This window comes from Periplaneta americana, chromosome 8 (assembly GCF_040183065.1).
Source record: "Periplaneta americana isolate PAMFEO1 chromosome 8, P.americana_PAMFEO1_priV1, whole genome shotgun sequence".
NCBI lineage: Eukaryota > Metazoa > Arthropoda > Insecta > Blattodea > Blattidae > Periplaneta > Periplaneta americana.
The window spans coordinates 77,032,818-77,049,542 of record NC_091124.1 but is presented as its reverse complement, the minus strand read 5'-3'; the positions used below and the strand labels follow the sequence as shown (position 1 = coordinate 77,049,542).

Below are 16,725 nucleotides of genomic sequence, written 5' to 3'. Positions count from 1 at the left end.
AAATCCTACTGCAATGGAAACGCTACGAAACTATGCATCAACCTGTTATTCAAATATTTTTATTATCGAAGAAAGAGCCTCACAATCATACCTTCACCAAAAATCTCATAGGATCAGCTGGTATTCAAAACCCGTTCTCTTTTGGTCAGAAGTAAAAATTAACGTAATCATTCAGAATATAAGGAAGCCATGTGCTCAAACTTTATTTTTATTTAGTTGGTTACTTAACGACGCTGTATCAACTACGAGGTTATTTAGCGTCGATGAGTTTGGTGACAGCGAGATGGTATTTGGCTAGATGAGACCGAGGATTCGCAATTGATTACCTGAATTCACCTTATGGTTGGGGAAAACCTCGGAAAAAAACCCAACCATGTAATCAGCCCAAGCAGGGATCGAAGCCGCGCCCGAGCGCAACTTCAGACCGGCAGGCAAGCGCCTTAACCGACTCTCTTATTATATAAGAAATTCTAATAGCGTGAATTTTCCCCACTCTTTCACTGCCCCACCACAGCAGCTCCGATATTATAGGCCTATATCACTCGTATCTATGACTTCAACAAGCATAGGCCCATATAGCGTGTATTGCTCAGATCGGTTACTCAGTGAGCACTGCGATCTCGTAGGAAGAAGATCTAGAACTGAGTTATTGACCTGCTGTACGTCAGTGAAACGATTCAAGTAGTATTATAACAGTACTTCGAATTTGTTTACGTTTTTGGAGGATGGATAATGGAAAAGACAGTACGGAAATCATAACAGAAAAAAGATTTAATGATTTAATTCTCGCTTCTAGAATTGGAGGTTTTCCTCTGAACATTAAAAATTCTTCAATTTTACGTTCAATATACAACGTTATTATTTCATTGTGCTTTTATTCAGTTTATGTGGCGGAGTTACTAGAAGCATACAACAGCAGTGAATTAAGACAAGCTATGAAGATAGTTCGGGTGATTGCTCTTCACACGTATATACTTATTATACAATTAAACTTAAGGTAAAGTACCAAATAACATTTATAGTTTAAGGAAATGTGATATCTAACTAAGCTAAAAACAAATTTTTTCTAACGCAGTATGTATCTATTACAATTTTCACCAATTTCTAGCGTCAGTTACAAGGATAAAAATAAAGTATCTGTTCGTTACCTATTGAAACGATATTTAACAGTGTAATTTTCTTATATACTTTTTCTAAAACAATGGATTCCAAGATTATAAAACGGGATTACAGGTATAAAACTAAATAAAAAAACCAAGTCAAATATTATAATTCAAACTCTTTTAAACGTTCAAAATATCTCACAACTTCCTTTTAAATTAATTTGTTGCGACAAAATTTCATCGTGATACGTATTTAGGAACATAGTTATAATAACTACTTTCATGTGTTAAAATAAAAACTAAGTTGTATATTTCAGTAGTTTTAATTTTAACACAAGGAAGTGGTTATTATAACTATATCCCTGTAAGTGTTATGAAGTGTTAAAAGTGTGTAATCAAGATGTATGATTATATTTTCTACAAATTTTTTGTTTCTCTTTATAAAGCCTACATTTTTTTAATTTTATATTTTGTACTGACATTTGGAACTGCAGTGTTAGAGAAAACAGTACTCTTTTCTATCACTATACCTGCTCCATCTGTAAGAAATATAATTGAGGGGTTTGTCGGAAAAAGGGCGTGTACGTCAATACGGCGAATTGAGATACCTGCAATCTAAGATTTTAAAACGCAACTTAATAAAATGTTATACACGCACGCAGCCCTGTCCTGCAGGTATGTACAGTACAATCAAAACAAAATTTCGCTACTATAATTATCGAATTATTCACTACATTTTAAACCGTTTTGCCGAAGAAAGGCGTATAGGTCTATCCGCCTTTCTTCCGGCAAAACCCCCAATTATTATATTCCCATGTCGACAAAACTTCAATTTTGCAAAAAGACTGGGTAAATGTAAGATATTATGAAATAATTAAGTTTACAGTTTGTAGGTCTATTCTAATTTCACATTCAAAATTATAATTTTATAATAAGAAAAATGGAATTTGCAAGTGTATTATAAATCATGTTACGGGTAAAATAGATATACAAATTTTATTTGAAGGAATAATTTTAAGGACATAACTAATGTGAAAACAATTAAACGTTAATGATTTAATAGAGAAAATCTTAAACTACCAAAAAAATTGGAAACATGTTATCAGGATAAGAGACCCACTTCCTCAATTAGCAATGCACAGGGACTAAGGAAGACTGAGACATCTTGAAATCCAACAAGATCACTTTGCTTTATAAATTTCAGGTGAAAGTTCCTTCTATGAATGTTCATGATGGTGATACCGCTATTTCTTTATAAAAAAAACCGTTATTGTGATGGAGAATGTATTGATCGCTAAGATGGAAATCTCACCGCTAGTGGCCACATCGAAATTTGTAGGTTATAGTCTTCAATTAAGATGAATACTTTTTTTTCTACTAAGAGATTAATGGTTAACGTCATTGCGCACGGAAATGTTAAAGATGGGTTTAGACGTCAGTTGGCGAGGAATAAACGCTTCCAGGACGATACGTCCACAGCAGTACGTCCATCAGACAATTTGTCCACTATCTCACGTCCACAGCTATTTTTCCCAAGTAAATTAGTCCAGCAAACATTTCGTCCATCAAAAAATTTGTCCATTAATATTTCGATCAAGAATAATTGTGTCCATAACTTTTTCCCGATTTTTCTTTGTCCACTAGTTTCTGTGCCAACTAAATATTTCGTCCTCGAATATTTTGTTCATTTTTGGGTAACAAGTACTTCCAATATCCAATTTAAAAAAGAAGGGTTGCTATGGAAATGTATTTAATTATTTTGTAGCATAATAATATTAATTTCTATGGAAATAATTGAGTAGCTTAATATCAAAGACGGACATCTGACCTCAATCGCAATTTAGATAGCTGTGGTTTTTATACAATTTTTCATGCTCTTTCCAGTTATAGTGAAACAATTTTGCAAACTCTAACACTACATTTATAAAATAAATTGTGTTAAATATTACAAAGAACACTGCGAATAAAAAAAAATTGCCTCTAGATCAAAACTATGGAGACGACAGATGTCCATCTTTGATATTAAGCTACTGAATTGTAGTTCATTGATTCAGTATTAAATTTTGAAGTAAGTCAAAACATTTAAAATGGTTTATATAATAACAACTGTAAGAGGGCGGGACATGCTAGTCCACAACAATTATATTCATCACTTTAATTAACATTATATTATTATTATTATTATTATTATTATTATATTATTACTATTATTATTATTGTTCTAAACCATTTATGCAAATGGACATTCAGGAATATTAGACACACTGTATTATCGCCGCGGCCTCATAGTTAACATGTTGGCATCATACAATAGCGTGCGGTGTGCTTTTAAAACATAATTTTGCCGACCGATTGTTGCTCTAAGCGTCACGTTGTCACATCTACTTCCTCGATAAGAATAAGCACTAGTTTGTTATATTGTTAAATGGCTATTATTATTATTATTATTATTATTATTATTATTATTATTATTATTATTATTATAGGTACGAGTTCATTGACATTCTTAAATCTTAATAATAACTCTTTAATAATAATTTTAATCACATACCTTAATGTTCGTCCTCAACACAAGACATTGCAACCTCTGTTTTAGTCCACGTTTACTTGGATTAGACAAGTAAGTGTCATTTAATAATGGAAGCAGCTTATTGATTGCAATATTGAAATTGTGGCGAGTGATCGGAGCGGCGACATAAGAAATTGAAAACAATAATACAATTAAATTTCAAAGACCTGCCGAATGTTATGCACGAGGCCGCTCAAAGACCTACCGAATGTTAACCATGAGAGCGCGGTGATAATACTGGACGAGGCAATGAAATGGACAACTTAATAAAGAGAATAAAGATAAATGTACGACATAATGAAATATAGACCAAACTTTCAGAGGACAAAATAGCACAATGCTCATTTAAACTTTGGACGAAATAATAGTGGATGTAAAACACAAAGGGTGCTAATCATAGACATTTCGCTAGCCCGCGCTACGAGCGTGCTAAACAGGATACATATCATATCATATCGCTAACACTGGTTTACGAATACGAAAAACGTTAGTTCGCTGATCATCCACTTGAAGTCCGCGCTGAGAATGTCTATGAATACGGCCCCAGAGGACGAAAAATATAGTAGGCAGAATATCAAAGGGACGTACGAAACAGTGGACGAAATATCCGTGGACATAGCGTCTGGGTACCGAATAAACTCATTAAAATACACAACACCGTATTATGTCTTCAGGTCGGTGTGCAATTTTTTTTAGTTAAAAAATCGGGAACCGTTGAAGTCAATTCTCTCCGTAAGATGTGCAAACGCAGCCAGCAGTAGGCCTAGTCTGAATTCCGAGATCGCCGCTGACCAGCAGTTTCCGCTTGCAGCTCTGACGTTCGTGGTTATAGTGTTAAGGGAGGAGGTACACTTTTCGATAGTGCAATTTTACTAGAGAAAAACCCCAAAATGTTGGGTAACTGCCCTTTTTTTAAAGGGTAACCATTAAAAGTTTCCGTCTACTGATCTGAACCTGTAGATCCTCTGGAACCACAAAAATTGGTATAGTTAATATACACCATCCGTACATCAATAAATAATTTTAAAGTTTTTGAAAGCACAATAGTTATCCTTTTTTAATTATGAGATATTTTTTGAGAATTTTTTTTTCAGCCGGGCAGCGTTTAAATGATAACCCAAAACGTTCTTAAGATAATTATCTTAATGAAACTTTGTATGCATCTAAAGTTCTCTCATGTGAACAACATACAGTAAAATCTTTAAGATGGAATGAATGGTTTACTTCTTTTAATAATCTTTATGAAAAATTGTTGAAAATAAATTAGTATAAAATGAAATGAAAAATTAAAAATATTTTTAAAACTAACATGTTACAGATTTTAGTATATGTTGTAGACATGTTTATTAAAAATTGATGAAAAGAAGAATTATATCAAAATTCAAATATTTGAATAATTTATTATTATCCCGAATTCATTTCGCGGGCATTATTACCTACATCTCACTCAGCACAGCAATTGATAAAGCGTTGTGAAATAACCAATACAAATAATAAGGGCATTGGGAAGTGATTAGAGCCGAATAACATTGTATTTTTGCTTTTCCCTTTTAAAAAATACAGAAACCCTTTCTTAACAAGTAATGTATTGTCTTTTATTTGATTTTGGACAATTAAATGCTTAAAAATGATGTTTTAAAAGTGGCGCTCTAGCTGTCTCACCCATTGTAAGGTTTTATTTTTGTCATTCTCCGTAACTTGTGATTTTTCAATATTTCAGGTGCACTTTTTACAGAAACTATTTAACATAGAATGCTGATTTTTTTTTGTATATATGAATTGTATGAAGTAGTTAATGTAAGTTTCAAAATTTTATTATTAGCCAAAATTAATGATTGACTTAAAAATTAAAAATAATTAATATTCATGAAATCAGATTGCATAAATTAATATATTTTTAAAATTATATTAAAAGAATAACTTAAAAGAATCTTGGTTCCAATAAAAAGTCAGTTTCTGAAAAAGAGAATTATTAGAATTTTGGACAGATTGTCTTTGGTAGTTTTTCAAGAAAGTGTACTTATATAATTCGATATGTGTTCCACTATGATTTTGCGTATCATTGAATAAATAGAAATCAGAGATATGATATTATTACATTGCATTTTTAACTTTAGACACGTTTAATAAGAAAATGGTAATGAAAAATTGGAAAAATTTTCATGACCCTAGCTCAAAATATATTGCAATTAATTTTGAAATTCTTGTATGTTAATATGAAAAAATCATGCCGAAAACTTCCCAGTACCCTTAATGGATTTCTTTACGGTACGAGTAGTGAAATCTAATACCAAAGCGTTACACTATATTAAGAAGCCATAAAACTACAAGACATAGCGTCATCATTCGTAACGTCTTCGTATTCTACCCTTTAATATATAAAATTCAAGTTTCCAGTAATAAGCCATATGTTTTGATTTTGTTTTTTTAAGAACTCAGCTATCTATTTTTTATCAGTTTGAAACGGAACAATAAATTCTGGACCAAACGACGGAAGGTATGTGCAACAATTTCGTAGCTTCATTAAAATAGTGTATATGCTTTGGTTGGAAGACTGAGAGATCTAAAACTATATTTTAGGCCTATATATGGAAAATGTTCGCTCGAGATTTTTTTGCCATATCAATTTTATACGAAATGTGATCTCTACTATCGCATAGCTTCTGTACTGCTTAACATCCCTAAGAATATAATACAGAATAGGTTCCTTTAGAACTATAGAGCCAGGACCGCTCTAGTCACTATTGATGAGAATACTGTTGTGTGGTTTTCATTAAATCTTTCAAAATTTCTTCCACAAGATATTTGTGTTACAAAAATAACACCTACGTTCTGATTTAAATGAGGGGTTGGAAAGCAATGGTGGATCATTGATGTTTAGGTGAGGGGTTTGGACTTTTTCCATTGCTGGTTGTCACAATCAAAAAATTAAGACGACGTTTCGAAGGGTGGTTCTCCCTTCGTCTTCAGGTGGAAGGAAGGAGAGAAAGGAAAAAACCTACTGTTGGGATCGTTACGTACAGCTATTCTGTATGACTGATCCAATACAGAATAGTAATAGATCAGTCATACAGAATAGCTGTACGTTACGATCCCAACAGTAGGTTTTTTTCCTTTCTGTCCTTCCTTCCACCTGAAGACGAAGGGAGAACCACACTTCGAAACGTTGTCTTAATTTTTTGATTGTGACAACCAGCAATGGAAAAAGTTCAGACCCCTCACCTAAACACCTACGTTCTATTTAAACGGTTTACCTTCTTCTTACAGATTCAATCGTTTATCATGTTACCAATAATTTTTGTGCTCCAGTTTGAACCACAAACGTATCTTTCACATGAGATACATAAATGAACAATTATTGAGTGCGCCATAATATAAAAGAAAACTGTTTGATATATAATCAGCAAAGTCACATTTTCAAAATTCAAGAATAAGATAGTGTAAAAACAACACAAAGTTTCTAGATAATAGACACTTTAGTGTTTTAGTCTAATTTCTTGGCAGGTCTGTCCTTAATATTTCCATGTACAATTAAATCTATTATCGATTATGATTCTCTGTTCAAGTATTTCCCCATATTTCTATAACACAGAGAGGTTTTTCCTTCCGTACCCGCGTCCAGCAGACGAGAACGCTGTGATTCCCGCCACACGGAAGGAATAACAGCCGGGCATGTGAAGGAGCGGTCGAGCGGGAGAACAGCACGTGTAATAGCCGTTTCATCGGTATATTTGTATGAGTTTGAGGTCTATTAAAGGTGAACATGCGACGCCGGACAGAATGTAGTCGACGTGTTTCAAATACAGGCAGCGGAAGCGAATTTGACACAGGCCTAAGCAAGCACGTTCCGTCTTTTGTATACGATTATTGCGTATTATAAAATCAAGACAATACGATCATTGTTTATAAGGGTTAATATCGGAAAAGTCTAAAATGCTGGTGAGGTTGAGAATAATTGCAATAATTGTTGGAAATCATACTTAAATTGTCACAAATGTGGAAAAACATAAGTCTAAAAAAATGTTTTTTTTTTTTTTTTGCAGTTTTAGAAAGCCGAAAACTTATATGTCGTACAATTTTGCTTTCCCTATATTTAACAGTTATATTAATTTATATATCACATCTATTTCGTGCTTTACTTTTCTTTCATGTTGCGTGCCTGGTTTCAGTTCATGCTGAAATAAACAACTTTTTCTTTTCAAGTTTCAAATGAAAATGACCGCCGAGTGTCGGATAGTATAACCTTGTATGCGCGTAAACTGTGTTCAACATCGGCTGAAACCAAGAAGGCACATATAAAATATTTCATATCATCCATTCCTACATCAAGTTGATAAAAATCGCACTTGTCATAATTACAAAACAATAACTAAAATAACTGCTTAGATCCTTCAAAATCGGGAAACAAAAAATCTAAAATATCATTTAATTAAGCCTGATACACAAGGTACAACAAAAATCTACTTTCATAAATTAATAAATATATCCTACACAGTAAAAATAAACTATAATTTAAAAAAATTAATCCAGGACATTTATACAAAAACAATAAATTATTTTTAACATAAAAGAAAATAAATAAACGTAAATAATTTACATAATATTTCAGACCATACCGAATTGCACGATAAAATTATTCATGATCTGACAAAACTCTTGCAATTTTGCATAATGAATTGACCACCGTTTTTTTTTGTATTATTGTTTTAATTTTCGCACATATCTTTTTGCTTATAAAATCTTGCAGATCATTCACTTTTGAGATGAGATTTACTATCGAAATTTCCTCCACCAATTTGACGCCAGTCTTTTCGAGAGAGTCGATTGTAGAGAGGATAAATTCGAAATTATATTAACTATATGCACACTGTTTTTTTTTTAATATTTGTGTCACCAAGAAGAGTTTGGTCATTACTTATGGAAGCTGTATCGTTTCTGTCAAACATCTGTATCACTCCTCTTATCCTTCTATACAATGATTGTATTGTTTTGATTTTATAATACGCAACAATCGTATACAAAACACGAAAAGTGCTTGCTTAGGCGTGTGTCAAATTCGGTTCCGCTGCCTGTACTTGAAACACGTCCAGTGCCGTGTGTTCACCTTCACTCGACCTCAAACTAATACAAAAATACCGATGCCACGGCCTAGAATAACAGACCAATTTTATTCTCACTACTAGAATACATGGAAGCAATATGAGGCACTCTGACGTGCGAACAGTTTGTTTTACACGTGTTAGTTGTACTGATAAGGAAACTTTGTATCATTGTATAATTGTTTGGGGTGAATGTACAAAAATTAATCTTAGTCCGTTAAATTTACTACAAAAACGAATAATTAAAATTTGTTTGAAAAAACGTTTCGATTATCCAACTAAATTAATTTATTCTGAATTTAATGTATTTAATATTGAACAAATTTATAAGTATACGCTGTTAAAATTTTATCATAAAAATCGTAATAAGTTTGTATTACAGACACACAATTATGACACAAGACGATATATTAATTCAACATTAGTAGAACCTAAATGTCTCGCATCTGATGGTCTAAAGCATGGCATAAATTTTGGCCCTCGGTTGTACAATGCTTTAACTAAATTATACCCAGAACTTCTAACATGTAACCCACTAACATATAACAAGAAAATTGGAAACGTGTTAATATCTTCAATTTGATTAAATAAATTTATAGCCTATGTGCATGAATTAATCAACCTATATTATATTTGTATTCTATAATTTTGAAATATATATTAGTCCTACTTTTCACGTGCGATATTATTCTTCTCTAGTGTTAATATTATATTATATAATTCCATTGCCGCTGTAACTATATTTTAGTTCATATTTTATTTTACTTATTTATTTTTATTATTATTATTTCTTATTTTAATATTATATCTGAACTGCGACCGAGCACGAGCGCTGCTCATTCGGTCTCAGATTTTGTTAATATTACTGTATCTTCTTTTTATATTGCTTGTATTATTTTATTTCTATTTCTCTTGTTTGTTTTGTAATTATATTCTTTATTCTGTATATTTAAATTTAAATAAAACAAAATAAAATAAATAAAATAAAATCTATTTACCAAAAGTTCACTATCTTGTCGGAATCATCCACAGCGTTCTCTTTCTGCTAAACATGAGAATGAATTCCCAACCGGTAGGAGAAAAACCTGTCTGTACTTGAAGAGAATAGTAATAGCCTATACCAGTAGAATACCTGTAATACGGTTTATCTTATCATTGATTTGAATAATACTTACTTAACTGTGGAAATGTGAAATAATTAAATTCTCCTTGCTAATTACACATTAAGCAGTAATTAAGCGATGATATGAGAACGATATTTCCAATACATTCGTCACTCATTTTTTTAATTTCAAAGTTCCTTTTACAGTGAAAAGTTTTGAATTTTATGTTGTTATCCTACTTGAATTCAACAAATGCATACCTTGGAAATTATTGCCGTGAAGTTGTTTTCAAAGACAGTCTCATGCAAATAAACATTTTCAGTCAACATTATTCAAATCTGGGGCGAGCTAACACGTAATTTGGAACCTGTAGTTAAAAATATGATACTGTAATTTAAAATATCAAGTAATTCCTTCCTCCACTTGTTTCATCACGACTTTTTTTAACGGTGTTTATATATTAAACTGCCTTAACATAATGAAATCGTGATATTTGGGCCTTCTGAATAGTTCCGGTACATTTTAAGGACATACTGCAGTTTATTCTGCCATTTTGTTTCTCTTCTGGGCCGAATTCCTAACAGAGCAGTATTTATTATAATAGTATAAATAAAAAATGTATAGATGGTTGATGGTAAAGGTGTGTGGATGGTGATTACAGTAGTTGGGGATGAGGGATGAATGAAAATATTCATTGACATTAGTGAAATGAAAAGTCACTGTGTAGGAAAATACTGGTACACATAACCATTCAGAATTCAGAGGAACTCTGTCCTGTGTAGCAATTTACACTTCGAAGGCGGGTCATGTAGGAACTTATGTACGCCTATTTAAAGTTGGATATGGAAGACAGTAGTCTATTCTATGAATAGCTCTTCTATTCTCTTATCCTCTTTACAGTGTAGATTTGGCTAGTAATATCAGTATCAAGAGAAATAACTTCCATCCAGACTTCTCTCTCTCTCAACAAAGAAATTGAAACAATTTTATATTTTCTCTGCGAAAACTATTAATATGCAACTCATTGATGTGACCAACTATGTATTGCAAACAAGTGATATCGTTATTTTTATTGCGTATGACATTTACTTTCGTAAAAATATTCTGGTTGTATTTCAATTAACACCTGTATTAATGAAGCCTTTTCGTTTCAACATTGCTATCTTATGAACAATTTACAGATTACTATTATTATTATTATTATTATTATTATTATTATTATTATTATCATTATCATCATCATAATTATCATTATTGCCTTTACACATTTTATTCTTATTTTAGCATTGGCATGTGTTTTACACAACCCTGAAGCCAAACAGGAGTCAGATTATTGAATTTTAAGGTCTATTGTTAATAATTATTTACTAATATCCAAAGTACCGATACAAAATATAATTTATTACTACTGTGGTGTTACATTAATATGAACTGAAAGGTGAAATTCAAGACAGAACACTTTCTTCTTATCGCGTAACTTTAGAACTTACCTAGCTATTTTATAATGAATCTTATTATGTTAGCATGTCTTAATGTTAAATGCTGAATTCATACCAAAATACTTAAGATGTTTTTGTGAAGCGTTGTGGAATGTTTCGAAAAGCCAGTGCTATGAAAATTACTGTAAAATAGTTTTAGTGCTACAATTCTTGAAATTCTATCGAAATCTCTTGGATGTTAATTCACAGTTCATTTCTAGGTTGTCTAGAAACTTTGCTAATGCAAAAATGGAGAAAGGAATATTCGATTGCCAATATTGTTGTATTGTCTTATTGAAACAGTATTATTATTATTATTATTATTATTATTATCATTATTATTATCATCATCATCATCATCATTATTATCAATTTGCTTTTAATCAATTTAGGTGTCAGGTTTCAAAATCCTTCTTATCCAGTGTTTATAGTTGTCAAGAAAAAAAAAACTTTTTGTAGGGTGTTCTTTTCATGAGATACTTAAATCTATGTGTTAAGAAACCAATAAAAAAAAGAAGAAAGTCAATTAGCAAAGATTCACCCTTCTAACTTTAAGGAATATAACAAAACAAAGCATAAGGTTTTGGATAAGATCATGATTGGAACTGTACACTGAACAATGCGGGTTCTGGAACTGCAGCTCGGATATCCGAGGATATTTGGAACCAAAAATTATAATTTGCCTTCCCTTCAAAGGAAGCTATTTATATGTTGAATGATCACCACCACCTTAGACATACGCACCTGAGATCCTTCCACATTTTCGGTCAAGGTACCCCAACATACGACACGACCACACCTATATCAATATTGTCATGTTTATAGATATCTCTACATTGATACACAATTAAAATTTAAACGCCGCGAAGAATAATGCAATTGACATTTACATCTTTCTACAATACATCGTGAAATATAATTTCAACATGAAGAGCTTACGATATGCAACAAAGTTGTAACTCAATCACTGCGATATCTGCTTCATACATACATTAATCAACTTTTAATAATTCTAATCAAAAATAAGTCAGTCTAATTACTATTTTTGTACAATATTTCATACGTACTTACTTAATGGCTTTTAAGGAACCCGGAGGTTTATTGCCGCCCTCACATAAGCCCGCCATTGGTCCCTATCCTGAGCAAGATTAATCAATTCTCTATCATCATATCCCATCTCCCTCAAATCCATTTTAATATTATCTTCCCGTCTACGTCTCGGCCTCCCCAAAGGTCTTTTTCCCTCCGGCCTCCCAACCAACACTCCATATGCATTTCTAGATTTGCCCATACGTGCTACATGCCCTGCTCATCTCAAACGTCTGGATTTAATGTTCCTAATTATGCCAGGTGAAGAATACAATGCGTGCAGTTCTGTGTTGTGTAACTTTCTCCATTCTCCTGTAACTTCATCCCTCTTAGCCCCATATATTTTCCTAAGCACCTTATTCTCAAACACCCTTAACCTATGTTCCTCTCTCAGAGTGAGAGTCCAAGTTTCATAACCATAAAGAACAACCAGTAATATAACTGTTTTATAAATTCTAACTTTCAGAATTTTTGACAGCAGATTGGACGATAAATGCTTCTCAACCGAATAATAACAGGCATTTCCCATATTTATTCTGCGTTTAATTTCCTCCCGAGTATAATTTATATTTGTTACCGTTGCTTCAAGATATTTGAACTTCTCCACCTCTTCAAAAGATAAATTTCCAATTTTTTATATTACCATTTCGTACAATATTCTCGTCACGAGACATAATCATATACATTGTCTTTTCGGGATTTACTCCAAACCAATCTCTTTACTTGCTTCCAGTAAAATTCCCGTGTTTTCCCTAATCGTTTGCGGATTTTCTCCTAACATATTCTAAGGGCTAACAACCCATCACCGTAAAAAACAGGTTGTTACGAATCCTGCAAATAAGTCTCGGAATGGGACTGATTCTCTGGCACAATACTTCATATAAAGTATAATAATATTTTCAGTAATATTCGTATATGTATATGTCTTAAATTTTAAGTATATAAGTAATAACAGTAAAATTGGTACATTAGATATATATTGTCTAAGTATGTATAAAAATGTATTAGGTTTATTTTGAAATCTTGCCTTCAGTATAATATAAAAAAGTGCAACTGATGACCACACCTTTTAAATTACGTAACACATTTAAATACAAAATTTATGATTCATTAAATTGATTCATAATATATAATAACACAATCATTACACTATAATAACTTCTCGTCTATACACAGTAGTCACACCGTAGTTCGATAAAAAGACGTTTATATGATTGGTTGTAATTTAGTCTAATTTAATTTTTGTAAAAATATGCATATGTAATTATTTTGCATATTCAAATAGTAGTTGATAACTATTTCTTCATGTACACAACATCTTCTAACACAATTTTTGTATCCTTTGTAAATGACTCTTAATATGCCAAATACAAGTGATATGCGCATTTGATTCACAGCATCCATGCACATTTATTTTAGCGTAATATGATATAGTCAATTAATTTAATTCCGATTAAATATGCATATTTGAAATATGACTTTAAATGGTACATTTAAGTGTTTTACCATCTTTCTAAATGTTTTTGTACTACTGACGTCAACAATCTATATTTTGATATTATGTAAAAATCTTCATTACAATTTTAATGCAATGTTTATTTCACAAGATATCTCTAATCATCAATATCTGAAGATGCCATTTTGAATGGCGAAAACTTTAACAATTTAAAAATAGCCTATAATGTAAATTTATAATTGCATAATTTACATTAAAGATAAGTCACATGATTGAATACCATATTTTTAATTTCCAAAAAATGAACTCAAAATTACTTATATGTCTGTTTCTTTCCGAGTCTTATGAAATATTAATCAGAAAAATATTAGTTATATTACTGAAAAATTAATTAAATTTCACTATTTTCAAATCTTAAACCAAAAAATGTGTTGTGATGATGAAACAGAAAAATTGAATAACAAGAAATGTCTCTTGAACTAAAAGTAAAGTGCAAAATGGAAAATATAAATAGTAAATAGGAAACTATTGTACTGGTTTTAAAATTTTAAATTATTAAACTAAAATAAAGTACAAAGAAAATTTAGTATGTCAGGCAGATGTAACCCTTTATAACAAGCAACCTGAACTCTATATTGTAACTGTTGCAGTGTCGGCTAACTGTAGAAATATAATACTTTCTAAGCTGTTGTATTTCAATTTCGGATTAAGTTCATAAACTTTTAAATATCAACCAAATTCTTCTCTTAAAGAAGATATGAATAGATAAAGAGCACTATGGTACCATCTTCATCTGAATAAAATATTGGTGCATGAGAATGAGGCGATTAATGGAAACTAAATGAGAAAGGTCTGATTTGGAACCGATACATTAGCGGCTTAAAAGAATTTTGGAACAGTTTTAGATATTTAACGCTTGAAATAAAGGGGATAAAACAATTTGGGACATCGAGTGTCCATAGAATTATAGAGAAATAGGAGTAGATTCGGAAACTACTGCTAACACAATGTCATCTAAAAATGAATAAGATGGATTTTGGAACCTGATAACTCAATTAAAACTTACATGTGTCTTTATCCAATCCGCTATAGTTTACATGTAACTGTTATGCCGTGATTATAAATTACATTTTTGTTTTCACATAATCCCTATTATCTTGCTTCGGATTTAGTTACTTTATGCAGAAAGAAAACAACCGCATACAATATAATAATAATAGTGAACATTTTCTTATTTATTACTAGAGTAAGGGAGGGTATTGTCGGATACTATTTTGATGTTTCAAAATAAAGGTAATTGAAAAAAGTTACAACTGGAATTACTTAGTATTATAATAACCTCTTGGGGTTCCTGCAGATTGTATATAAGTATTAGGTAATTTACATAATATGTATTTGCTCTATAACTTGCAAAGACAAAACAGAAATAATATCATCACTGACAGAATGGGAAGCTAATGTCGGATACATTAGACATTATTATGTAAGAGGTATGATAATGCATTTAAAATAATATATTGCATATCAGAAACTATTACAATAGTATTCTGTTTAGCCAACTGATATGCAAGCCTTTTAACATCATTTTTGGTTCATCCAAAATATTTTCTCTCCATCATTAACACATCGTCAACTAGCTACTCTTCAAGTGAAGCTGGGAGTATTGGTTTTCGTCCAAGTTTCGATTTAACGGCTTTGGTGGGCTCAGAGTTGGACCGTACATAATCAAATAATGTTGATCTTTTGGAAGCAGCAAGATAGCCCATTCTTTTCTCCCGTACTGCGACAATGGGATTTACCATATCTTCAGACTTCCATTTTCTTTAGACTGAATCTCTTTTTTCTTTTACTTTAGACATCTAAAAATATCACAAGAAGAAACAATTCGTTACTTCGTAATATTCAATTAATTAGAAAATTAATTACTTACATTAATTAAAAATACCCATGAGTAAAAATGTAGTGGTTTGTTATAGAAAACATATAAATGGGTTTAAGGCAGCTTTAATGTAGCGAGCAGCATTGAAAGACAGCCGACAATGCCCTCGGCTAGTATCCGACATTGCCCTCGGCTAGTATCCGACATTGCCCTCAGCTAGTATCCGACATTGGCCGACTCTTCACAAACAGTAAAACAAGCCAGCTGCATGAAACATGTTGTCTATAGCATTTCTGCAATTAGAGAATTAAGAAGCCTTATCTATGGTATATCAAACAGTGCATACCATGTTGTGTAAATATAAGAATAACTTGTAACGAATAAATCACAATACTTACCCTCAAAAAGCTTTTTTTTTTGTAGAGAACGTAATGCATTTTCACAACAGATTGCACCATTCGATGGAAAAGGAATATGTTATCCGAGATTATCCGACATTACCAGACCTATCCAACAATCCCCTCCCTTACTCTACTATTAATTCTGAAATCTACAGAACAGTAAAATTTTGCATACAATTGCGTTTCATACTTGTGGACAAACGTATCTACTGGGTGTTCAGTTCAAAATGTGTTATGGGTCGCTGTATGCCGTCATGTGGCTAGCCGATGAGCCTAGAGAATTCAATCTTCTACACTTCTGCAGAGGTGTATGACCTATGAGGTAGAGAAGTTGCCTAGCAAGTACGGCGTTCATTCTGAAGAGTACGTACCGATACATTCGGTAACGCCGGTAGTGGAGGAATGTGAACTGTTTGGAAATACGTACTGTCAGGATATGGGGAGAGGGTTAAGACGATTACTTACGTATTTGTTGACATTAAAATCGACGGTCAACATGTACACGGAGCATTTGATTTGTGTTGTGGAATGTTACCGTACGCAATTGA

At 32.0% G+C, this 16,725-nt stretch overlaps 1 protein-coding gene across 1 annotated transcript in view; it reads left to right on the top strand.

Annotated features, from left to right (window-relative positions):
- Nucleotides 1-581: 581 nt before the first annotated feature.
- Nucleotides 582-16,725, top strand: part of LOC138704308 (odorant receptor 33a-like) — a 36,871-nt gene continuing 20,727 nt past the window's right edge. Inside the window, exon 1 of the mRNA XM_069832171.1 lies at nt 582-997. Within this exon, the coding sequence (XP_069688272.1) occupies nt 726-997 (272 nt within the window). The 5' untranslated portion in view covers nt 582-725. The remainder of the gene's footprint in view (nt 998-16,725) is intronic.